At 40.2% G+C, this 26,370-nt stretch overlaps 2 protein-coding genes across 6 annotated transcripts in view; one reads left to right on the forward strand and one right to left on the reverse strand.

Moving 5' to 3' along the window:
- The window catches only part of KAT6B (lysine acetyltransferase 6B), a 109,106-nt gene extending 104,362 nt beyond the window's left edge, over window positions 1-4,744 (forward strand). For all 5 annotated transcript variants that reach the window (XM_027739855.2, XM_027739854.2, XM_027739857.2 and 2 more), the window contains exon 17: window positions 617-4,744. In XM_027739855.2, the coding sequence (XP_027595656.1) occupies window positions 617-3,102 (2,486 nt within the window). In that variant the 3' untranslated portion in view covers window positions 3,103-4,744. The remainder of the gene's footprint in view (window positions 1-616) is intronic.
- Window positions 4,745-9,250: 4,506 nt separating this feature from the next.
- On the reverse strand, window positions 9,251-25,376 carry DUSP29 (dual specificity phosphatase 29). The gene is made up of 4 exons (XM_027739860.2): window positions 25,283-25,376; window positions 24,359-24,572; window positions 14,484-14,704; window positions 9,251-9,548 (listed from the first exon to the last, which is right to left on the reverse strand). The coding sequence occupies exons 1-4, from the start codon at window positions 25,374-25,376 to the stop codon at window positions 9,301-9,303; spliced, it is 777 nt and encodes a 258-aa protein (XP_027595661.2). The 3' UTR covers window positions 9,251-9,300.
- Window positions 25,377-26,370: the final 994 nt, after the last annotated feature.

Genomic DNA, 26,370 nt, shown 5'->3' on the forward strand with positions numbered 1-26,370 from the left:
TTGGGTACCTTTTTTATAGTCAATGGATTAATTTAGTATTCTGATGCGCTCTGTTTAATTTCAATTATCTTTTGCCTTCTATCATCTATTGCAAACTGTGTCATGATATATTGCCCATGAGAAGATACTATAATGAACCACTTTTTTTCAGTGTTGGTACTAAAAGATGATTGTATGTTTATTATGGCTTGTCCTCCAGAATGGTCAAACAGGAAACTCTAGACTCTCACTGTCAAAAAAGATGAATATGCATTAAATCAGTGTCTGTATAACGTGATGGCATACTTATATTCTAAAATCAAATGTTGAAAATCAAATATTTGGACAATATTGGCTTGAGTTTACATGTCATTTAAATCTCTGGGGTTCTCCTAGTGTATAAATGGTGGTTTTGATAGCCACTGTTAAAAGGCCACCAAACAATAGCATGTCTGAGTAGGCTGTGTTTGAGCTGTAGATACTATATCCTTTCATTGTGGTTTGAGATCTGTTTATAGCTCATTTCTTGGTTTCTTAACACATTTTGATTTTATAAATTGCTTTTGGGTTTATATTTGAAAATATTGATTAGTTTGTGCAAGCTAAGACTTTTTTTTTTCTCTATTGCCTCCCAAAGATAATACAGAGGACGTAGCTGTGTTGGAAGAAAGCACTAAAGACAATCTTGAACCTTTAAAGAGTAAGCAGGGTTGGCCCAAAGGAGTTAAGCGTGGTCCATCTAAATGGAGGCAAAGCAAAGAAAGAAAACCTGGCTTTAAGCTTAATTTATACACTCCACCCGAGACTCCTCTGGAGCCTGACTATCAGGTGCTGGTGGAAGAACAAAAGGAAGTGGCTGAAGACAAGCCCTGCTCAGTTTCTGCTGTTACAGAGGAAGCTGTTAAAGAACCCCTTGAAGTATTGCCACCACCAGAGGATGAGGTGAAAGACGTAGAACCTGAACCTCTGCATCCACCCAGTGAACCCTTTGAAAAACAAGAAAATGATACCATGAAAGCTGGGGAAGAAGAAAGGAGTATAGAAGAAGGCGGAATCAATTCAAAAGATCAAGAAAAAGACAAAGCAGAAGAAGTGTTTGAGCAAAAAGAGGAGTCCGCGCATTTGGATGATCAGGAGGAAGAGGAGGAGGAGGATGAAGAACCTTCTCACAATGAGGATCATGATGCAGATGATGAAGATGATAGCCACATGGGTTCAACGGAAGCAGAGAAAGAGGAATTGCCTGGTGAAGCTTTCAAGGAAATGCTGGAAACACAACAATCTTTTTTAGACGTAAATGTTCAAACTGGTAATTCGAATCAGGAGGAGTTAATGGATTGTGGTGTTGACCTTGCAGCTGATGAGTGTGAAGGTGACCAGAAAGAACTTGCTACAGATTCAGACCCGGTGCCTGAATCCGATGATGATCATACAGGTAACAACCAGGACCAAAAAGCTGGTGAAGAATTACATTCCGATTTCAAGGGAGAGAGTACTGAGACCATGGAGATAGACTCAGAGACAGTTCAAGCAGTACAGTCTCTAACCCAAGAAGCGAGTGAACACGAAGATACATTTCAGGACTGTGCAGAGACTCAAGAGGCCTGTAGAAGTTTGCAGAACTATGCCCATAATGACCAAAGTCCCCAAATGACCACACTGGATGACTGTCAGCAGTCTGACCACAGTAGCCCAGTTTCATCTGTGCACTCTCATCCCAGCCAGTCAGTTCGTTCTGTTAATAGTCCAAATGTTGCTCCTTTAGAGAACAGCTATGCTCAGATCAGCCCAGATCAAAGTGCCATTTCTGTGCCGTCTCTACAGAACATGGAGACCAGCCCAATGATGGATGTTCCCTCAGTTTCTGATCATTCGCAACAAGTTGTGGATAGTGGGTTTAGTGATTTAGGAAGTATTGAAAGCACAACAGAAAACTATGAAAACCCAAGCAGTTACGATTCTACCATGGGTAATAGTATCTGTGGAAACAACTCTTCTCAAAACAGTTGCTCGTACAGCAGCCTTACATCTAGTAACCTAACACAGAGTAGCTGTGCAGTGACCCAGCAGATGTCTAGCATTAATGGAAGCTGCAGTATGATGCAACAAGCAAACATCAATTCTCCTCCCACTTGTAATGTAAAATCTCCCCAAGGTTGTGTTGTTGAAAGGCCTCCCAGCAGCAACCAACAGTTATCCCAGTGCAGCATGGCTGCTAATTTTACACCACCTATGCAGTTAACCGAAATCCCTGAGACTAGCAATGCCAACATTGGATTATATGAAAGAATGGGGCAGAGTGAATTTGGAGCAGGGCATTACTCACAGCCATCTGCCACCTTCAGCCTTGCCAAACTGCAACAGTTAACTAATACGCTTATGGATCATTCTTTGCCTTACAGCCATTCAGCTGCTGTAACTTCCTATGCAAACAGTGCCTCTTTGTCTGCCCCCCTAAGTAACACAGGGCTTGTTCAGCTTTCTCAGTCTCCACATGCTGTTCCTGGAGGACCCCAAGCACAGGCTACCATGACTCCTCCCCCCAACCTTACTCCTCCTCCCATGAATTTGCCACCTCCCCTTTTGCAGCGTAATATGACTTCATCGAATATTGGAATATCCCACACCCAAAGACTGCAGACTCAGATGACTGGCAAAGGTCATGTTTCTGTAAGAACCAAATCCACGCCTCTGCCACCGGCTGCTGCAGCCCATCAGCCACAAATTTATGGGCGTGCTTCACAGACTGTGGCCATGCAAGGGCCTGCACGGACCTTAACAATGCAGCGTGGTATGAACATGAGTGTAAATTTGATGCCAGCCCCAGCTTACAATGTCAATTCAGTGAACATGAATATGAATACCCTTAATGCTATGAATGGTTATAGCATGTCCCAGCCAATGATGAATAGTGGCTATCACAGTAATCATGGGTATATGAATCAAACCGCCCAGTACCCTATGCAGATGCAGATGGGAATGATGGGAACTCAGCCATATGCACAGCAGCCAATGCAGACAGCACCCCACAGTAACATGATGTACACTCCTCCAGGCCATCATGGCTACATGAATACAGGCATGTCTAAACAGTCTCTCAATGGATCCTACATGAGAAGGTAGGCCCTTGGGAGAGACACACTACCAAACTGGCATATTGGATTGATCTGCACAAATACCTTTTTGGAGAATACGATTTCAAAACCAGCAATTGGTGTGAATGCAAAAACATTTGTTGGCACCATTTAAAAGCTGTATGCAGCAGAAAGCCTTATACAAGTTTTTCTTTATTTCTTGTTTTGTTTTTTTTGGTTGTTTGTTTGGGTTTTTTGTTTTGTTTTTAACTTTGTGAGATTTAACTTCTCTTTGGGGGGAATTAGATGGTTTTCCATTTTCTGTTTATTTCATCGAGCTTGAAGTTCTCTGGAAAGGAAGAACTCTTTCTTTGAACTGCAATTACACAGCAGCTGATGGTTCAGAGCCATTTTATGTGCCTGCTCCCATTAAAAATGTGGATAAATAGACTCCAAAACTATCAGACAGTACTGGATCATGAGCTTTTTCTCTCTCCTTTCCCCACATGTAAATGCCTTTTAGCAGTTCTTTTATTGTATTATTTTGTTTCTGAAGGTGACACTTCTGCATGCCGCTAATGTCTTTGTTAGTGACAGTGCATTTTGTAGTACTGTACAAGTGTTGTGCTTAACAGTAAGCCATTTCTTAATTTTTTTGCCTTGATTAGGTTACCCTAGTTTGAAGGGTAAAAAACTCAGAACTATATTTTTGTTAATTATAAAACTTGTAAAAATAATAAAAAAAGCTGCAAAAGCTATTCACATTTTGGTTAGTTCAAAGGGTTTTATTGCTGTATGTTTAGTGTAAAGTTGAGACTCTTTTCCATTTTTGTGACCAGTTTCTTTGGGGCTGGGGTAGGAAAAAAGGCAGCTTTCTGTTTTATAAATACTGTTATGTTTTTTTGTTGATTGAAACATCTCAGTGTTTATTTGTCAAGTTTTGAAACATTTTCGTATATGTCCAAATACTTGGCAGGATTTAAAAAAAAAAAAAAGTAGTGAATTTGGTGTAAAGTTGCTATTTTATGGAAATGCCTCTAACTTTACATTTTCATTCCATCTGTAGATTTTTCTATCTTTATAAAATATTGGAGTTATTTTTTAAGGGAAAAAATAGAGCAGTAGCGTGTGAATAGCTCAAACTAAGCTTACAGATCGCATGTAAAAAGGCAAGAGTTATTTGTGTCTGTTTATATTGCTTCCTTTTTTGTAGCCTTTGTACCTGTACAGAGTGACTGTAAGGGCCGAACAGAAGAGGCTTGATACATGTAAAAATAGGACCCAGTGACACTCTTGTATTTATCTGTTATCTTTTTAGTCAGTCACTTAAAAAAAAATATCCACAAAAACCCCACCCAAGCAACAAAAATAAAACCTGCAAAAAACAACCCCCCCAAGCTGTACATTTTAACATAAAATAAATTATGATGAGCCATTTTTAGCCTCTTGTGTCTTGTCATAGTTTGATGTTGCATGGGAATTACCTCCTGAAACAGTGTTTGTTACGGTGCTCTCACATGCTTGATCTAAAGCCCATTAAAGTTGGTGGGGTTTGGATTAGGCTGTTAGAGCCTAAGTGTAGGTTACTCATCATAATTGCATACATCTTGTGAAAATAAAGAGTATCTAAGATTATTTTTTTAAATAATCTTAATAAAATATTGAATAAATATGTATTTAATACGCTAAAAGGTTGTCAATATTTAATGTATGAAACTTCTTTCCTATAGAAAGTGTTTATATATATATATATAAAAGGATATATGATAGTAACTGACATGGTGTTTGAACTGTATTTTAATGATAGAATTGTAATCTCTTTCTTTGTCACTGTTGCTGGGCGACAAGATGATGCAAATTCTGTGTATATGGATATGGGTGCACACAAACATACACATGTAGATGAACACTTCTAATCTAGCAGTAGGTGGTCTCTAAATATCAAGAAGGCTGTCTATACATGTAGCTTGTGAGTGGACAAGTTCAAATGTGGTATGTGTGAATCTACACCAGAAAAAAATCCTTGTCACAATTTTTCAAAATGCTTCTAATGTGATTGTTGCCACTGAATTCCCCCTCTAGCCCATTGACACTGCAGGAAGGTGGTTGGCTGAGGTGAAAGCGTTGGTCATCTTGACTGAAAACTGTGTCCCTGTTCCAGTATATAAAGCAGCTTTATAGGTAGTATTTCACATACCCAAATGTCAAAAAAATGTGTGTTTCTTCAAATAAAACCATTACTGTATGGTGTTGCCAAGTCAAGAAACTGATACTACAGATTCATGCGTGTAACCTGTTCAGTTCTAGTACAGGGGAGCAGCAGTTTAAGACAGTGGATCTGAATGGGAGCTAAAATTGCTGATGAAATGGTAAGTTGGAGTAACTTGTGTTTTAGGATTTCAGAACACTTGATAAGGAGAGCACAATACAACAAAGATCTTGGTTCATGCCACTTACGTTGTCAAATCTGTTTATTAAAGGCAGAGAGTATTAATAGTACTTAAATTATATTTTCATTTTCACAAAATAACTGTCAACTTTTTTATGCTTAGGAAAGGGAAAGGTGAACTCAACACAGTTATTTGCAGCCTTCAAGTATGTTTAGCGAGGACCATATCTTTTTAAATAATTGCATCTCAAAGTAGCAGTATGCTTTGTGATTTTTCATTTGTGTGTTTTTACAGTGAATGAAAAAGGCACCTGGGTCTTTTATCTGCTGCTGTTTAGTTTTGAGTTTCGAAGCCTGTAACATAAAAGCAAATCAGACTTTCTTACTGTTTCAGATTTATGCTAACCTGAAACAGAGCATCCTGACTCCAGTATATTGCCAAAATTCTGTATTTGCAATATATGAATTAAAGGTTGGTTGGAAAATTATGTATAGCATGTGCACAACAGGCAAGTTTCCAATCTATTTTTTTTTATTTCGGAATTGAATTCCTGTCAGGAGGACGAGGAGCTTTGCTACATCTTTTCCTGTAGTGACTATTTAGCTATGAATTGCCTTACTGCACTGAAATTTGTTTTATAAGAAGGCTGTCTTTTCCTTTACAGATATACTTGTTTTATGTATTGTGTACCCATTGCAGTGTCAGTTTTGACTATGTAGTCTGACACCATCCCAGATGAGAATTAGCCGTTTCTTTTAGTGTCCCCAGAAAATTCTTCTCAGAATTGCAATAGATTATTCTTGTGGAATGCAGGGGGCTTCCTTGCCCATGCAATCTTAGTCTTTGGTTTGACAAATAGAATACTCCATACCACTAGTGATTGGCAAGAAAGAGGTAAACTTGCCTTGTTCTGTGTGTGTTTCTTACAGACCTGGTTTGTAGATGAAATCAGTGCTGCTAACACTTGTTAGTAGCTAGTTAGCAGCTTGCAAGAGTTGCCTGCTTTGTGGAAGTCACATGTTCCAGAACTTCTGCTCTTTCTGATTTAGTCTAATGGATTCTGGGAGAATGGTAGGCAAGAAAGTTGGGAAGTAAATGAGAAATATGTTTACTGTTTAATGGGCACAGCTGTACCAGCTGAGTCCTTCAGGCAAGACCTGGTTCTAGGGAAGATATTTACTTGACTTTGAAGCAGAACATACTTCCTCTGGAAGCTGTCAAAAGGCAGTACTGAAAGCTGCACTCTGGCCCTTTAGTAAAGACAGGAATGGTAAGTGTTGTTGCACTCAGGCTACCTGATCCCCTCACAGTGGACAAAATATAACCCGTTTTTTACTAACTTTGTAAGAATCTCTGTGATATAAGCAGAAATGATGAGCTGCTAAACATACTAATCTTTCATATTAGATCACTGTCAATATCTTTCAGTTTTATAAGCTGTTAATTTATCCATCAGGCAGGCTGGTTGATGGAAACGAACTACATTTATATCCAGCATGGTAACTAGAAAGAATGGCCCTGGCTGTAGAGCTGAGAGTGATCAATTATGCATGTAAATCAACAAATCCTCTTTCAGTTACAGCAGTCATCAAGCTATATGGCAGGATACATGTAATTTGACTGAGGGAAATCCTGGTGGATATTTGTTATCTTGTGGTATATCATTTGGTACAGAATTCCTGTCTGTAAAGCTAATGAGAAGAAACACGGTGCTGCCATGGAGGCGAGAGTGTTCAGCTTTCACCTTCAGCCTAAATGAAAGAGCAGGGCCATGCATCTGAAAGCAGGTTTGTCTAACACAAGGCTGGGAGAACTGTTCCATGTTTGAGTTTGTGAATTAAATTGCAGTAGACACTAAGGTGGTCTAAAAAGTTACATTTGAATGTCGGTGGAAGTAGATGGAAAGAGTTGAGGGACCTCATCCGAAAATATTTTTGCTCTAACCCCATACTGTGAGTGCTTATTTATTTTTGAAGTGTCAGATTACTTCCAAGTTCCCTATTTTTTCTAAGTTTTTTCTGGGTGGTTTTTTCCCCCCCCAGTCTAAGTGTAGAGATACTTAATTTGCTGAAAGTCCCAGAGTTTGTGTGTCTCTGTCATGAATATTTTTCACGTTGTGATGTCTCATTTGTTTTTTAGCAGTAGTTAATTGCAGTCTGAGAATTTAAAGATAAGGTATTTATTATGCAGATAAATACAAATGATAAATCAAAAGCATTGTATTATGGGTGTCTGCAGCCTTGGCTACAGTTAGTGTTTAGAGATGAATGTTTTCCTGGGTTTTGGGCCCCAAAAAGATGTGAAGGAATAGGAAAGTCTTCACACTAGAGATGGCTAGCCTGTGAAGAGCTGTTAACATATATAAAATTGGTATAAAGTTGTGCTCAACTCTGGTTTGTAGCATATACTCACAGTTCTCAGTGTTGCATACTCTTCTTTTTTAAGTATACAAGACTTCTACACTTCATACTGTGCCAAAGTTGCAAGGTCTTGTGTCAGGTGGTAAAGACCAGGAGAACTTTCCTGTGTGCTTGATAGCCAAGTCATTCTTTTCAGGCACTGAGGCAGCAAATAGCTCTTACCCGATACATTGAAATAGGCAAAATTCTGGTGGAGAGGGTGATGACTTGAGCTTTTAGCAGATACAGGAAAGGTAAACATGGCTTAATTGTGATCCTCCTGTAAAGTACATTTTAAAAATGTCAAATGCTGCTGGGGTGGCAAAAGTCTCATTGGTGTCAAAACACAGTTTGATAATTTATGTCGAATAGGGTAAATGGAGTAAGGTTGGGCAGAAAAGTAGGTCTGGCGTCCCCATTAGTGTATTTGTACCACTTCTGCCAACAAATGATTTTATTAACAAATGCAACTGTATAGGAGCATAATGACCTATTCAGGTGACTAAAGCTGAGATAGGAGGAAACGTGGTAGTGATAAGTATAAACAGTGTCTGGAAGCACAGCAGCAGCTTTTTCCAGGGTAGTCAGGTCACTGCTATTTTTTAAAGGCTTCATTGGTGTCTCATGCCTTTTCTAAAACCTCATTAGAACTGGTTATAATCCATAGTTATTTAGGGGCTATATTAGGGCTCCACATGTTCAGCACTGACCTTCCTCATAACAATGTAAAGGCACTTCTTTATGTATAGATAGAACCTTATAAAATTTAGGTAATTGAAGGATTTAGGACAAGTTAAGCAAGTTAAAACTGAAACTCCTAAAATGTCGTGTATGTATCTCCTTAAATTGTTGTCTGTTGTAGCTGCTTATGCATTTGACCTTGTCAAGGGTGTTGCTTTGTTTCTAGTTTGCATGGTGTGCTGCAAAGTACATCGTGAAGGCTGAGTAGTTGATCCTCGTGTGGAGACTCTTTAAACACTATGCTGCTGTAGATTATTACTCTGAAAGAAGACATGGAGATGGCAGGAAACAACACAAAAAGGCAAACTCCTGTGAAATCCTTCAGGACTCTGGACTAAACAATTATTTTTTTTCTTGCAGAATTTCTTCAGGAGTGCCTAACTGCACTTGTTTAAAGGCGGTGTCCTTGGGTTAGGATCAGGATTTTGGGGGTACTCAGCTAGAGGAGAGTTTTAAGTTTTTGTGCTGTAAAAGCACAAAGAGAGAGAGAAATGTATTTGTTGATGTAACAAAGAATTCTGCTAAGGCTGGAACTTTCTAAGACAATGGGTTTTAAATTTGGCCTCCCTTCTTTCTCATCTTGACAGCATTTGAAATGACTTTGTTTTTTTCCGGCAAATAACAAATGATCCTTGTGACTGTGTAATTAACTACACCTTCCCTCCCCTCCTTCTATGGAGTTTCTTTTCCAGTAGCACAGCCCTGCCAGGAGCAATACTAGATGGTGGTGCTGTTCTGCTCGCCGTCAGGTGGTAGGCTGTTTTTGCTGTTCCTCCTCTGCAGTGCCAGCGCTATGTCCAGTTCTCTCAGCTGCTTCAAGAAGCCCCGGTTTGGCAAGATGCACCGGTGTCTTGACACTTGCTCAATGGCATCCACCACTGTCATGTTCTTGTAAATCATCAGGTAAGCCAAGACCAGTGTGGCTGAGCGGCTGCGACCCATGGCACAGTGAACCAGAACCTTGTCTGTGGGAACAAAGAGAAGTGATGCAGAGGTGACACTGGGTAATCCTTTTCTTTGACAGTGAAGGTTTCTGTAGTGCCCCTGCTCTATTTGATGGTTTGAATACCCTTACCAGCAATTTGTAAGGCCTGTCTTTTCACATGTGGGGAATCTGAGGCTGTAAACCTTACTGTAGTAACTGAACAGCATCTACAGTAGAGATGATCCATTTAATTTTAAACCAAGTATCTTTTTATTTGTGAACAAAGCTTACAGAGAAGGTCTAGGGGCTACAGCCTTGCATTAAGTAACATAGCAAGCTCTACTGCAGCCCAGTCTTACATGCCTCACAAACAGTGTGCATGTAATTCTGTGTTTGGGAATAATGAACAAAGCACAAGGGTGTGGGAGGATTTGGTATGCTATCATACCCTCCTTCCATGAGGGTAAATGGGATGCATGTGGGGTGCCTTTCTCAGTTCTGCTTAGCTAGACACAAAGTAACCAAACTTGAATTTCTTTTGTTGTTCTGACAGTGATGTGCTTTGAGATCTAGATTGCATCACTTTATGCCCATTTTTGAGGGCAGAGGATAAGAAAGGCCATAGGCATATAACCAGGGGGTGGAAAGAAACCACCTCTTACACTGTAGAAATGCTTCTGTAGAAATCTCTGGCTAGTCACCCTGTTGTGTTTAGTGAAAGTAATATTTCACCACCACCACCCACCATCATCTCTCTGAGTGTTCTAATATGATCATCTCCTTGCAGTAGGAGCCTGTTTTGTATCCTGTGAATGCAGTGTCTTTGCCAATAGTTTTCATCTCTGGATAAATGTGGCTTGAGATTTAGATTTAGCTTTGTGACATTGCCTGGTTTAACTTGAGGCTTCCAGAGGCAGAGAGTCCTCGGCTTTGGATACTAGCAAGGTGGTAAGTCAAAGTGGAAACTTCAGTGTTTGCAGTGTCTGTGGGACGTGGAGAAAGAAAACAGTAAGTGGTTAAGGTCTGATTGACAGGTTTTGAAACACTTCAAAAGATTTCCAAAAATGATTCAAAGCCCTTGAGGGGGTCTCACAAAGGGTTGAACTGCTGAAGGAAGTAGATCTGGAGCATTCTCTTTAACACCCTGCTAAGCAATTGACACAGGAGAAAAAAACAAAAACCAACAGTATCAGGGCCAATAATAGTTTATCTTTGTGAGCTGTGCCTAGTGAGAAGTGTTGGGTGCAAAGCCATGACTCTTGCTGATTAACTCCTTTACTTCCAGGCACAAGAGGATGTCTTGGCACAAGGAGCATTGCTGTGTAATGGATGCATCAAGAACTGCCAACACTAGAGGATTAATGGTTACGGTCTGCATCCTAATCCCAGCAGATAGTCTTAGAGGCATCTTGGCAAAATTCCAGTCCTTCTGATAACTGAAAGTGCCTCTTCCTCTCCTGGAAAATTATAATCCATTCTGTTACTACTGCAAATATTTAAAATGGATGAAAACTCATTTGTTCAACCCTTCACTGCTTCTCTTTAGAGCTTCCCACCTTGTAAATGGGTTGCTGTTGAGGTGATAAAATACATGATAGGACAAGGAATGCTTTGCTTTGTGTGGGTGGCAAATGCAGGGGATCTAGGAGAAAACGTGGTTTTATATTGTTAACAAAGGCAAAAAAGGGCTGTATAATTTTCTGAAATGTCTGCTGGTTTGAAGTCTATTGTTTACTGTGTGTGAATAGTCAAGATCTGACTGCCTGTTACAGCAAAACACTGGTACTCTTCTGCAGAGCCACATCTCTTCTGTACTGTTTTGTAGTTTCTTTCATTCTAGTGCAAAGACCACTCTGAACTTTCTTTCCTCAGAAAGGAGTCTGCTTTTGCAGATCCTGACCACTTATATCCTCCAAGGAGTGCCTGAATATCCAGTATCAGTGCATAGAGGTAGAGGTCTGCTGAGTGGTGACAGGTCACTATTTTGTTCACTTGACTTGGATTTGTGTTTCTTGAAAATTTATCTCTCTTGATGCAGCAAAGATGGAGCCACGAATATTGAGGTGTCTTTGGTCAAATGCCTGGGGTCTTTGTCTCATATGTTTCTTCTCACTTTGTTTTTTTTTTGTCTGTGTCTTTAATGTATTTTTCCTGTGACATTTTCACATGGAGTGAAAGTGCCATTCCCTTCTACATCTTGAGGAACTAAAATTGCAAAGGAATAAGTACTAAATCTGTAGCATAATAGGGAACCTAAAAGCCTCTTAAAATAATGTCTTCCTTTCGTGTTAGTGAGACCTCACTGATAAAAATTTTAATCTGTCCTATGGGCTGAATTGCATGTTTTGGGAAAGCTTTATGCACAGCTGAATGACAGCATGCATAATTGTGAACCATTACAGTTTGCCTGTAAAACTTATAACTGTTCTTAAGTCTAGCAGCCCATGCTTAAACTCTGCAAATACTGCTCTGATCAAGGAATTTCTCTACCATCATAAAGATCTTGAATGTTAAGTCAGAATTACTGCATTAGGACTGTTTTGGCAGCATCCAAATTGCCAAGCTTTCTGGTCTGTTGCAGAAAGAGCCTTCTTCATTTGTATGACAACTTGTTTCAATAACATTGGCTGTTGAGCACCTTCCCAGCAAAAATAATTTTATGCAGGCATCTATTCAATTAATTTGATCGCTTGGCTGGCTGAAGGTCACATACCAAACAGTGTCATACAGCTGAAGTAAAAAAACATAGATCATTAATACATACATTCTGGTCACATAAGTTGAAACTTATGTCTTTCCCCCCTTTTCCCTCTCTGCATTTGCTCAGTTCTAATACAAAGCAGCAAAGCAGTGTAATGTTGTTACTGGTCAGAAGTATTTAACACTACATGCTGGAATCCCATGTCATTACCACTGGAGATAAGTACTTAGTATAAAATCCTGTTTAGGAATCTGAATGCTCTGTCAGTCAGGAAGGTGCACACAAATAAGCCTGTTCATTAGGCACTTGAAATGCAAAACACCTTTCTACACTAGATGTGCATCCACAAATTGTGCAATTATGTTCTTGGAGGAGAGCAGTAGTTGCCTCTACTCTTTTCTCTCTGAGAGGCATCAGTCCACTCTTCAGTCTAGCTTCTGGAGTCATTCTGTTCTGTAAATGTTTATTGGAAAGCCATTGTCATGCTTTTAAACCTCAGTGTCTCCCTGGGCCATGCATAGTGTCTTTATGCGGGTCTTTGGCTGGGATAAGATGTGCATACATGTAGTGTGCTTTTCCCTCATGATAAAGTTAAGAGCTTCCTCTTTTTCTTCATGAGTATTACAGTAGTTCTTTATTTTATTGGTCTCCATCAGAATAGATCTTAGCTGTCTATCTTGTTTAAAAGCCCTGTGAATGTGACAGGCACTGCACAGCTACAGAAGTTATTGCAGTTGGTAGTATCTACTTTTTTTGTTTTGTAGTTCATTTGGTCATTTTTGGATTCGGTTTCATGTTTCAGTGCTGGACTGGTGCTTGATACTGTCTCAGAACTTCCTGGACTTTGATGTGATTTTGAAACAAAAAGGTTAATACTCCCCCGCACCATCTCATCCTTTCCTGCCACAATATTTATTGGAATGCAAGGGTTTTTTCCTAGCCTTTGCTGCTTCCCTTGTGCTTGTTTCTCTACCTCAGTACAGCAGACAAAGGTCTTACAGGAACAGGAGGGTGGTGGGAATGAGAAAGTCTGCATTTCTTATTCCAGCTACTCCAGTCTGATTCTGACCTCTGGCCTCCAGCCATGGCTAGACACGGGTGAGTGTTAGTTATCCACTCCTTTCCAAAGGCAGTGCTTCAGACGTACTTTTTGAAATGCCAGGTACATTTCTTCACAAGCAAGTAAGCTCCTGGAGCAGTTTCTCTTGCTATTAGGACTTTGATTTTTAAAACTGATCTGCTTTCAAGATTTTCTCCAGAACAAGGGAAGGGACTGTTGCTGTGGACTGTACTTGCTGAAAGGGTAGAATTGTAAAGGCCTGGCTGGCTACTGGAAGCAAGTCAGGTAGTAGCTGCCTACAGCTGAGCTAAACAGGCAAGAACAGAAGCTGACACAAGGCTAGAAACTTGATATCTGACCCTCTGATATTAAGGTCTCTATATGTCAGCAGGAAAGTCTTAAGTTTCTCAACTGGTTTCTGGTAAAATATCCTGTAGAGATTTATTTTTTTTTAACAAGTATGAGGGGGGAAGGAGTAGGAGTAATATTGAAAGTCAGTATGAGGCCTAGCTGTAGCACTTCACATCAGTGTAAAGCTTTCTGATAGAACACTGCTGGAGATCAGCAAATAATGAATTGTAGTAATCAAGCTGAGAAATTACAAAGACTTTAATGAAATGTTTCTAGATTACTGCTGTCAGAGCTGTTTTGGTTCCCTGCTGCTTGGAAGATGGCGGAGAGATAAATGTTATAGGTTGGGGTAGATCTGATGGTCAGGTAGGAAGGGTGGTTTCTATGTTTATAGAGTGAATCTAATGCTGTAGAGCATGAAGCTGTGGAGTGACAGCATGGAATCTCTGGGAGCACTTGTGTCCTACTCCCGCTGCTATGCAACTAATATTCATTAAACCTATGTTAATAAGGATAATTTGAAGAAAAAACAGCTAATTTGTGGCACCCATGCAATGCCCAGTTGTCTCTGATGTGTTTATGACAGAGTCAAAACAACAACAAAAAATCTCTATCAGACAGGACACCTGTGATGAGGACTTTTATCGAAGTGCTTGGTAAGGGGCTCTTGGGCTAGTATTAGTGAGAAAGGTCCTAATTACATCACTACCTTGTCTTAAGCTGATTCCCTACTATTAGCTTTGTATTTTCTGTTAACCTGTATTGGACTTGTTTCGTTCCTACAAGGTTAAATGCTGTGGAACTATGCTTTTAATCGGAGTAAATGTTGAACTGTTTTTAACCATTTTCAGCACCCTCCTTACTTCTTTCATCCTGAAGCGCATTATCAATGAATTTAGAAGCTGAATAAAAGAATTGGCTGAGGTTGAAAGTGGGGAGATCATCTGCTTCCACTCCATGGTACTCCACAGCCATGTTGTGATAATACTCTGGTCCTGTATCCACGTTCCGCTGACCATGGGCTGCGTTGAGGATGTGGGTGAATCCCTCCTTCTCCAGGCTGTAGCGATCTAATGCAGTTTTTCTGTTAAAACAAGAGCTGTCATGTAAGTCAAGAAGCTTCTTATTCATCAAGCTAGAAAATAAACTTAAGAAAACCTCTGATTTGGCGTATTCTAAATGTTAATGATGTAAATGATAATGCTGTAATAATGCATCATTTACCATTTTTAAGAATCTTAAGATACTGCCATTTGGAGTGAATAATCTTTCTGGAGTTCATAACTATATCTCCCAGGTCCTTAGAACGTGTTGAAAATTAATTTATTTTCCTGTTGCCTTTGTAATGTAGGCAGTACTGGCTTCTATCCATCTTTTACAAGAAGAAACCTGAGCTAGAAAAAGAAATAGAATGAATTATTTAAAGTCATAAAAGCAAATCAAGTGGCAGAACTTGAAACAGCACCCACGAATGCTGTTTTCCCCTTCTGTCCCATCAATTGGTATTGCAGAACTAATAAAAAAGTCAGTAATACGTGAATAGTAAAATCATCTGGTATTCAAAAAGAAGCTCTTCTTCCCCAAAAGAAGTTACTGAGTGTTTCTCCATTTCTTTAAAAAATAAATAAACAAAATGTTAAAAAACCCACCCTTCTGTGAACATTTTACTGTCATGTTTGGTCAAACCAGAGGTCTAAAGCAAAAAGAACTGGATATGGAGATTGGATATTAGCTTTCAGAGGAAGCTGAAAGTCATATATTAGTAGTTTAGCCAAATGTTCTCATATGTTCTTGTCCTCTCTTTCCTTGGACAAGGGAGGTCAGATAGGAGAGGAAATCCTAGATTTTTGTATGCTCAATACCCATGCTAAGTGCTTGCCAGAAGGATGAAATTCCTCAAAAAATACAGACTTTGTGGACAGGCATGTAAAACTTTTTCTGTTCCATTACAGAAAGCTTTTAGTTTTGAGAAGTTTTGTTCTGAAAAAGCTGTCAAGTTTCATTAGTGCCTAGGAAAACTATTAAGCTTTTTACAAAAAAAAAAGCATAGGCTTTATTCCATTAATATATTTTCACATAAGTACTGAATGATGTGCAGCAGCTTTTTCCAACCAAAAGTACCTTTCTCCAGGAATGTTTCCTCAACATTTCCATGTGTAAATGCAGCTGCTGTCACACAGGATATTGTGCTGGGCTACCTGTTTTTTCATAATTCTAGCCGTGATAGCCCAGAATAGCTTGAAATTCACTGCCTTTCCAGCCTCTAAGTCAAAAACCCTCTTTGAGCAGTTAAGGACCTAGTGATTAGAACATTTAATGGATATGGATACTGAAGGTTTTACCTGTGCTTGCTCTTATGTAAATTAAGCTCATGATAATTGGCTGTTCTGAGTAGACATGCAGAAATTCCTTTCCTTACTGGTCAGGAATTATAATGTCTTGACATCAGTTGTATTTTTACTAGGAAATAATTTCATAAGTCACCTATAAAATCATGGAAAAAGTAAATAGCTCCAGATAATGTAGTGATGCCTACATAATAAGCTCAGTAGACTCTGGAGGACAGAGAAGCAGCAGCATCTTGCTGCCAGTGCTGTGCCTTGTCACCTTCACCTCATGTTAAATAACGTGCCTACTCCTTCCCCTTGTATTGGGCTATGGACAGTATTTAAAATTAAATGTCCAAGTTACATGTCCTGGCTAAAGAGTAAGGTTGTAGTGAATAACTACTACTCTTTATTTTGATGTACCTGCTTTCAAGTCAAGTTTTGTTTTGTATTCCTGGTGCTGAAATATGTTCTTCATTCACCAGACTTGGCCCAAAGCATGTATCCAACAAACTGTGTAAGGCTGATGGCTTCAGGTCAGACGTGTGCTCAACTAGAACTCCTGCAAGTGGAGACCTGCATGCTGAGTAGTAAGTAGGACTGTGGAGTAGTTAGGATCAGTAGAAAAACGAAGTCTTTGATGGACTGTAAGTACTACCAGGCTTTGGCTTCTGCAGGCATTGCTCAGGCTAATAAATAGCATTTGAATTAAATGATCAAGTTTTCCTGAGCAAGGACATCGTCAAACAGTAGGTTGCATAACAATCATTAACATTTGACACTTGTATTTATATGAAATCAAATTTTCCTGTTTCCTTGATTGGAGATTACCTTTTGACACAGTGGGTGCAACTAATGCGTTTATTTCTGACGGTCACATTTAATCATGTTCTGTGTCTTAGGATCTCATTTTTCAGTGTTTGGTGGCCTCTGTTCCAATAACTATTCAGAAAAAGAAGGGATACTGTCTTTCAGAAGCTTGCATAAGCAGTCATCTCAGCCTGGCCAAGCTCCTGAGAACTTCCCCTTCCACCTCCTAGTCTTGCCTGTAGCTGCGTTCTGTGAATTAGGGGCCCATGATGAACTTAATGCTTCGCCTTTTTATTTCATCAAAGGCAAGGCAGTTTGGTGTTGGTTTTGCACCACAAATGCATTAGCTGTTCTTTTCCCCTTGACCTGTTGGAGTTCAGGAATATACACATTGTATATACACTCTCTTAATTCCCTCTGTTTCCCATGAGTTGGGCTAGAAATGGAATCCAAAGCAGCAGTGAATCAACCTTGAATGCTGTTGCAAAAAGCCCGTTGTAAATGCTCAAATGTAACTAAGTCCATTTCTCTGAAATAACTTTTTTTTTTTTTAAGCGAATTGCAAGTGTACCAAGGAAATAGTTAGGAGGTTTTCTACTCCTCTGTCTTTGACACTGAAGAATTTATGCTGTTCTCCTCAGTGCTTGGGATAGGCTGATTTTAAAATGTCATCTGCTTTTTAATTGTGCTTGATATGCAAACTGATTCAGCAATACCCTTTAGACTGAATGGAACCTTGCCCAATGAAATTGTTTTCTTTATTATATAGATACACATTTTCTTCTTTCTACTGACATTGCTAATCTGAAAAACTTCAAGAAAATGAATGCTCAGTGTTGAGCACTCAAATCTGTTAAGTTCTTCACATTTTCACTGGAATAGCTATCACTCAAACTGTGTGTAGGTGTTGTAGAACCTGTTAGTTGAACAAAGACCTAAAATACTTGCCCTGTCTATATGGAGCAGGGTCAGTATGGGCCCTGTGGCTCTGTGGCTAGTGCATCTGCAGGCTGACCTATTGCATGCAATCTGTGAAGAGGATGTCAGGCACCTTCCTTACAGAAGACATCCTGGACAATTTTTTCTATGAAAAGCTTTTCCTAAGGTTTCTAACATATAATGTTGTGTAGACATATGAAGAAACAGTTGTTGTGTAATAGAAAATAGGGTTCATTGGACTGCAAGAGGTGCTTGCCTTGAGCTTTAGAATCTGCATCTTTTGAAGAAAGCTGAAGTGACACTTAGTCTTTTTGAAGAGCAGAAATGTTTAGTTTTAAACCTAATACGGAGATTAGAAAGCACTTTATCCTCTTTCTTCTTTCTCACCATCCCCCCAGTCTTGCATTGGATAATCATATTTTCATAGAAGATCTTGCTACTGTTTGAAAATTTTTCCTCTTTTTTTCTTTCTTTTCCTTGTAAAATCTGTCCCCAAAAACTAGGCAAAGAGCCCAGCTGGACTACCACTTTTCATACCGGGTCAAGTTTGTCTCCTTTTCAACTCCCATCAGCCATGTTTTCACTTTGTACTTTGATCTTAAATATTACCAGGCAGAGATGGCCTGTGCTGAGACTCTGCCATAATATAGGCAGTTAAACTTGAGGTCGTTCTGGGTCTGCAATCTGTTGATTGCCAGTTAACAGAGAGCAAGAAGCAGTCTGTTAAGCCCTCATAGAGGGGACCTATGTGCCTGTAAATAGAAATGTTACTGTGCCCCTCGACATGTCTGCTTGCACTGCGTTTGGCCACCGGTGAGCTCTGGCTTTGAGTGAAGGACTGGCTTGCTTTCCAACCTCAGCTGAATCTGTAGTGTAGATACCACTGTGAAAGCATCCCTCTATCTGCCCACTGTACTCAGAGCCTACGGGCTTTTTGTGTTTCATCATGCATGATTGTTCTGGTTACACCCCAAGGAGAGGGGAATGCTTTTGGTCTTCCTTGCAGTTTTTACCATGCCTGAGATATCAGTATTTAGGGGAAAGGGAGGAATAAATCAAGCATAAATACTTGAAAATATCCAATTGATTGAGGTTACTAATAGCTTAGGATCATTCAAGGGTATAAGATTCACACACTTTATTGAAGGATTTATAACTTTGTTTCTAATTCACTTTCAACTAGAAATGGCACAGATTTTTTTTCCTTGTACTTGGCTCACTACCAGAATGTAATAGTCAAGCTAACAACATTCTTCTTTTCCCCTCCTTGGGTGCTGCTGTTTCCTATTAAATTGCAATTAATACTTCCATTTTTGTGATTGTGGTTGAATTTTAAGTAGCCATTTTAAAGAAGAGTTTGCTACAAATGCCAGTGTAGGTGAAGTCATAAGCATTTGACTGCTCTTACAATTGTTTTCCTTTTGTATATCTCCACCATCCGTGCAATTAGCACTTGATTTCCTTTACATGGCGCAGCTGAGGTTTCCAGTATCTGTCTTGAATGTGTTCCTATGCAGGGAAGGTGAAGTGTGCCACTGGGAGATAATGGTGCAAATTTCCATATAATTCGGTTTAGTAAGAGATGAACTGGGCAGATTGGTCCCATGTAAGAGCTCTTCAGTTTGGAGCACATAAACTTATGCTAAAAGTTAAGCATACCCAGAAGTCCTTTTCTCTGTGTTAAGCAAAAGCTCAGTGCTTTGCTGAATCAGACCCTGCATTTACTGTGGGGCAGATGGACTCATAAACATGTTTTTAAAGTTCGGAGGTAAGGGGGAGTACTTTGATGTGGGAATGCCACCTAAATGGTGAAAATTTGAGATAAAATCAATTTTACATGGGGATATATTGATACTAACAAACTCATCAAGAGGGAAAACTGACCCAAACAAAAGTGTCATCCATTTTCGGATGGTTCTCAAAAGACTATTTACATCTCTTGGGTTGTGCAAGGGAAAGTAAAGGGCTTGTCCAAGGCTTTAACTGTGCCTGGTGTCAGTTTTAAGGCTAAGATTCATAGGATTAATAGCAAGTGCTGCAGCAAACTCTGCCTTCTTCTGGAAGCAACAGTGTAAGTAGTTATAACAGGAAAGAAATGCTTTCTTTCAGGTTGCTGTCTCCAGTGTACCAAATCCCTGCTCTCTCTTTCCAAAAATACTGTCATAACAAGCTTTAGTCCCAGCTGCTTTCATCAGAAAGTTACCCAAACCAGTGGAGTTGGAAGAGAGGGGAAAACAACTTACAGACACTGCAGCCTGCACCTCCACATGAAGTATTAAGTATGTTAAAAGCACCTAACAAAGGGAAGAGAAGGCGGCTCATGATGAAAACACAAGTGCATCTGAAGGAAGGGCAGTAATCCTCCAAAATACCTGATGAGGGTATGGGCAGAGCAACTCCTTCCACAGGTAAGTCAGCACCTTACAGCTGGTACTGGTCAACCAGATGAGTGGTATGCTTATAAGCTTTATGTAGAGCCAAGCCTCTTAATCTTCATGCAAAGGTTGTGCAATGCAATGATGTTTCAGTATAGACTGTTAAAGCCACAGATTGTTGTGACCCGGATTGACAAAACACAGGGAAATCTGAGGCAACATGTTACTAGGAGAGGAATTGTCTCTCGAACTTTTCCATTTTCTTAAACATTGAAGGAAGGCTCGATGCAGGATGATAATTTACCAGATGGTCAGTGTCAGAAAGAAGCTTCCTGAATATAGGCAATATTGACACTTTCTGAAGAAAATCTGGCAGCTCTCCCTCCTGAGGAGAGATGTTGAGAATTTCCAATAATACTGACCCAATTTTCTTTGGTAACTCCAGCACTAAGGGAGTCTAGAGATAGCACAGCATTGTATCCCCTTTTCCTTCCGAGGTGTTGCTCCGTTTCTGTGGATACCTCCTGTTCAGTGTGAATTATAAGAATTTTTAGGTACCACTGAAAATACTGAACAGGATCTTCAGAATATGTGGTAGAGAAAGATTTAGTAGTTCATTTTCCTAAAGCCCAAAATGGTGGATGTAGTTTTTGTAAGTGATACAACCTAGATATAGGAAATAGCTTTCTGCAAAGGCTCCAGGCACATGTGCTGTAGTTAGTCAGTTCCTGGTCTCGACTTCAGTCACTCATCAAGTGTTGGAAATCACCTACAGACAGAGATGTTTTGTGGGAAAGTGTTACTTGTCTTGGAAACCATTGGAGCTTTGAGGTTTATGGTCCAGTGTTACAGATCTGATTTTCTGGATTGTTAAACTGCTGTTACAATTGGTAGATTCTCATATTAACAGAGTTGAAACTATGTCCTCAAGAGTGTTGTTATAATCTAAATCTGCATACACTTCTCTCTTTATATGATTAATACTGGTGTAGATGCTAGGGGTTGATAATGCTAAATGGTAGGAAGTAACTGTTTTCTACCCTGAGTGAGTACAGTCTGCTTCCTTCTAGGTTAATGCAAATTGTCTTTCTACTTAGTCACTTGGAAAAAGCCATACTGTACTGTTTTTCTGCAGAAGGGTAAGAGGACAGAATGAGTTTTAGCTAAGCATGTATTTAGTGTTTAGTTATTTATCTTAATTATCATGCACTCCAGTTTGTAGTTTTGAGTTACTTGTGTGTCTTGTTAAACCCTTCCTGTATTTGTTCTCAAGACCATGAGTCTGGGACAAGCACAGACCATGAAGTGCAACCTCAGTTCAGCTGCATATCCAGAAAATTATTTTTCATACTTGTAGAGAATTAGACTCCAGAAGACTTCTTTTCCTCTGGGAGTAGTTTGAGAACACAGGAAGAACTGAAACTGTGATCAGACCTTAAATCCTAATGAGACCTAGTGGACAGTTAAGAGGAAAACAGATTCTTGGGGGACCTTTTCAACTGAAAGACAAGTTTTGAACTCCAGAAATGTGGAACCCTTAACATCATCACTGGTAATAAGGCCATCACTTAAGAGCTGCAAGAAGAAACTACAAGATGTGTAACTGGCAGAGATTTTCCAGGTGATTGGGGTGGAACAAGCAGGTTTGGGATTAGCCAGTAAAACTGCCTGTGGAAGTAAGCAGGTGACCAGTGAAAGAAAGAAGCAAGACAAAGCTGCTTTCTATCCCTTTAGAAGGCTTCTAGATGTGAGGAGGATACATGCAAGCACTAATCCTGGTAACAGTTGAATCAAATCTTGGCAAAGTGTTTTATTCCTATCACTGGGCTGTCTCATACAAGTTCCAGTGTCTGGTCTTTAAAAGTCCTTGGAACTTGCTGGAGGAAAATTTCAATTGGAGCTGAACACAGCATGTTATATTTTGAGGCTTTGATTATTCTGGGTCTGACAGGCTCATGGAGATTTCATTGCCTCTGGGCAACATCTGCAGCAAAGCCTTGTAACAAAAGGATTGAGTGGCCTCACAGGGCTCCCTGATAGCCTGTATTGCATTAGAAGGAAGACTGTGGTTACTAGTCAGGGTAATTAATTAGCATTTCCATAAGCAGTCACAAGTCCTGTTAACCTTGTGAATGCAGGAGGCAGGAATAAAGCACAGATGTGAAGGCTCTGAAGATAAACTTTGCATGCGTGTTCCCTTGATTTTGTTGATGAGTTCCACTAAATTCTTTCAAGATCAACCTTAATTTAGCATGGCTAAAGATGCAAATGCACCCAACATCTGTTAGTGTCTCCATGGCAGCTCTTTGGCCACCAGTGCTATAGCTAGGTCTTAAAATAAAACAAACCCTGCCACACTGAAGGGGTAAGCTGTTGGTCAGAAGTAAGATGTGGAACTGGCTGAGGAAAGATATGGAAGTCTTTGGACTTTGCCTGCTTCAAATCAAATTTTAGTTTTGGTAATGAAAGGCTGCATCCTTCCTGCAGACCAGTTCTTGTCTCAGATTTCCTCCCATGTCAAGTTTGTCCTTACCTGGCTGACAATAGTCATTCTCTTTTAGGGAGTCGCATTTTCTGATAAAGTTTTATTTCTGTTCACCCCCCACCTGCTCCTCACTTGTTTTTCCTTCTCCATTGGTTTTCTCATTCTTTTATCTTGTCATGTGTGAGTCCTATTTCCCCTTGGAGCACCACTGGTTTTCCTCCTGATGTAAGACTGCAGAAATATGCTGCCCAGCCTGAGTGTAGCTCCAAGTACCTCTCAAGAAGCTTGTGTTTGTGTTCCTCTTGTTAGTTAATGCAAAGTGCCAGATGTGTGCTGTATTCAGAGTAGCACCTCCTAGCATTTACTGAATTGCAAGGTGTAACAAGCCACTGCTACAGGAATGATTGCAGGAAAGGCTCAATGACTGGTGTCCTGTGCTTGGAGACTGACTGCTTGTCTTATTAAATCCCTTTGCTCAGAGGGCACAGCTATAGCTTCATCACAGAGATAAGAGGGAAATTCTTTTAACAGCTTCATTCAGAATAATTCTGCTGGTGATTCTGAACAAGAAAGTAGGAAATAAGTGCCAGAAGAGGCTGTTCTTTACAGTGAATTTTGAGTTAGAAATATCTAAACGAGGGGCAGGGTAGGATGTGGAAAGGAAAACTAGACCTCCTTTTCTTGTGTTCCTGAATCATTTGGCCAGGCTGTTCCCATGGCTTAATTGTTTTATCCCACACCACACGCACACACTCCCACCCCCACATCTAAAAATGGGAGCCCTGGCTTGGTCCAAGCCCAGAACTCCTGTGTCTTTCTGTTGCCTCTGGCGCCACAGAAGTAATTGGTGGATGATATTAGGAGTCTTGTAACTCTCAAAGCTGTATATCTTTCCTCTTTTATAAGCTGGCAACAGATGAATTTTAGAACCTTTTAAAAAATTATTGAGAACTTTGGAGCCAGTGGGGCTCCTACTTGTGCCTTTCAGTGATGGTGTAAAATAAATGTCATGTTAGTGCAGAGTGTAGAGGAAAGTGGGAATTGGACCAATAATGCCTAAGGGGTAAGGAAAGCTCTCTTGGTCTGCTCAGGGTTTGGGTTGGGGGATTTTCTGATGGCACGTCTCCCTGCTGCAGCAATCATCTCTGCTTGTTGGAATAGGCTGATTCTAGTTTAGTCCTGTGCTCGGCAGAACTAAGTCTGTTTTGTAGTTTTTTTTCCACATCACATTTGGTCTGATTAGTGAGACACATCTCTGCAGCTTTGCCTTCCACAGGGTTCTGTTTTTTTTAATCTCTTGAGCAATTTGGAAATGCACAGTGTTCCATGTACACAAGCACAAGCTTGGAAATTCAGAAATACCACTGCAGGGTGAGGTGTCTCTTTTGTCACTTTTCAAGAATTACATTTTAGGCCTAAACTAACCTAAGGTGTGGTCCAACACATCTAGACCGTGCTAACTGTGGAATAACTTTCATTCAGAGGTGAATGACAAATCACTCTTGATATGAACCATTTAAAAATAGATCACAATGAGCTTCAACTTTTGCAGCCTACAGTGGTGCCACAACCAGTCCTGTTACTCTGCCTTTAACAGCAGACCCAGCCACACTTAACCTGTGCTTTTTTGTAGCAGCAGCAGACACTGTGTGCCTATAACAGTAAGGGCCATGCCAGGCTCTGATTGCTCTGTCGAACGCTGGCATCTGTCAGTAGTTCAAAACACCTTGCTCTGTTGGTGAGCTGTGCTTACTACAGCGTAGTCATCTCCTCTGTAGAGCAGATGTACTGTGTACACTTACTCATCTCCTATGTAGAGGTTGGGCCAGACTTCATTGACGTGAGTGTACTTTGGGCATCCCTTCCAGAGGAGTCGTTCCAGTTCAAATGCCCCTGGGGTACAGTAGTCCTCTTCAGGATCTACTTTGATTGCTGTGTATGCGTTTTTCTTCCCAGCATTCCAACTTCCTGATGACATTTTATCCATGGAGTAGTGCTCTTGGGATGTGCAAGAAACTGGAATGCAACCAAAGCAGATCATTAACCTGAGGAAGCACAAAGCAAGTGACTTCTGCTCCAGCTGTGGGACACTGGGAACAGCACTGCACGTTGTATGAGATGGATGACCCTGCTCTGTGGCAATCACAGACTGGCACCCGGAGTTCTGCGCCCCCCAAACTAAGCAAGGAATATGTTGTTGGAGGAGCTCACCAGCAATCGGAACAAAAGCCAAAGGTTTGTGATTACTGAAGTTCAGTCTCCGCTGGGAATTTGTTTCCTGGAAAATCCACTGGTAAGAATTTGGTAGGTCTAACAGCTAGGGTCTAAAGCACCTGGGGAACTGAGTGGAGGAAATTTAATTATTTTTTTTTTAGTCATTAATTAAGAATTTTCTAAAGCCTTATCCTTTTTGTGATTTTCAGCAATGCAGGGAGATGAAATGTGTATTCAGGTGAATGTTGGTTATACCTGTTCTACTCTCTTCTACTCTTCTGTTTCCTATATTGCTAGCTGAAAACTTTCCTGTCATCTCTATGTGTGGGCTCTGTCTTGTTTTTCCTACTGGGACTCCCTGATGTCTCAGGGGAGCAGTTGCTCATGTCTCTTATTCTCTTGAAGGGACAGGTTGAACCTTGGGGTTCTGTAGGAGACTCCTAATAAGAAGATGTGGAGTTGGGCTTGATCTTACAAAGTAAGGAAGTACAGCCTGCCAAAAATCCACCTACCTTGCAGGCAACAAATCCTGTAGTGGCTCCCAAAATTTTTTTGTGTTGGCTGTTTGTGTCTTTTTAATTCCAAAAATCTGGCTAATGCCTTCATGCAGCTATTGTAGAGTTCTCCTGAAAGCAGGATAACCATATTTCACTGACATCCCATGTACCCATGGGGTTTGTTAGTTCAGTTTGGGCTCTTTTGTGCTTGTCATGTTCTGTTTCTCTGCAAAACTTGAAAAAGCCAAATGATTCCTGTTTTCCTACTCCAAAGCTGTGCAAGATTGTGGAGTCAGTTTTTGTTTGGCAAAGTGTACACCTTTGTTCAAAAATTGGCTTGCTTTCACTGGCAAGGGGATCTGTGGTTTAGACAAGCTTCCTAAAACATGATGATGATGTTAGCTAAGTGGTCCTCTGTTGAGATTTGTAAAGGGCCCTGAGAATTCCAGCTTCTAGCAAACTTACCTTGGGCTTAGTCTTGTGTGCCTGTGGTGTAACATCAAATCCCATCTCTCTGCCCCAGCAGCCATGCCCCAGGACAGCCTTTTCCCTTACCATTCCAGAATTATACTAATCTACATGCAGACTTATTATTATCTGTAGATAATGTTAGACTATCAGAGATACAAATCTAATACAGTCTGACTTTGGGAGTGATTAGGCTGTTATCTAGAACTTGATAAGAACTTCTATTTGCCTACTGAGGAATTATCTTAACTGAGAGGCTGTTGCTTTGATGCTGAAGGACTGACTACTTTTATTCATGGCTCCATGAAACGGGAGAGGAGGAAAGGGAAGAAGAGAAAGCAGTGTAATCAGTAGTCACAGTTGGTTGCCACAGTGTATTGATTTGTTACACCTTGGAACAGGGCGATTACATCTGCAGATGATCGTTTGTGGTACTGTAACACCAGCGCAGTTTGAAGCTTGGGTAGCACTCTGAAAGTTAGACCACTGCTGAGAAATACTTGTTTCTGTCTGTCCTGGGAAGCCATATGCTCCCTGAACTTTCAAGTACGCTGTGTTCTTTTATGCCTTGCCAATGTTATCTGCTGCGGGGATTTTTAAATTGAGTCAGAGCACAGGAAAACATCAGTTGAAAT

The sequence above is a fragment of the Pipra filicauda genome, unplaced genomic scaffold (genome assembly GCF_003945595.2).
Source record: "Pipra filicauda isolate LSUMZ 115617 unplaced genomic scaffold, ASM394559v2 scaffold15_size4787011_pilon, whole genome shotgun sequence".
Classification (NCBI taxonomy): Eukaryota; Metazoa; Chordata; class Aves; order Passeriformes; family Pipridae; genus Pipra; species Pipra filicauda.

What these genes read in the sequence shown, in the direction of transcription:
- DUSP29 (XM_027739860.2), bottom strand. Translation starts at nt 25,376, where the DNA reads ATGAAGGCATTAGCCAGATTTTTGGAATTAAAAAGACACAAACAGCCA. An exon ending in CAGGATTTGTTGCCTGCAAG is followed by an intron (nt 24,573 to 25,282) that starts GTAGGTGGATTT and finishes GTTGCATTCCAG; the next exon opens with TTTCTTGCACATCCCAAGAG. An exon ending in TGCGCTTCAGGATGAAAGAA is followed by an intron (nt 9,549 to 14,483) that starts GTAAGGAGGGTG and finishes TTGTTCCCACAG; the next exon opens with ACAAGGTTCTGGTTCACTGT.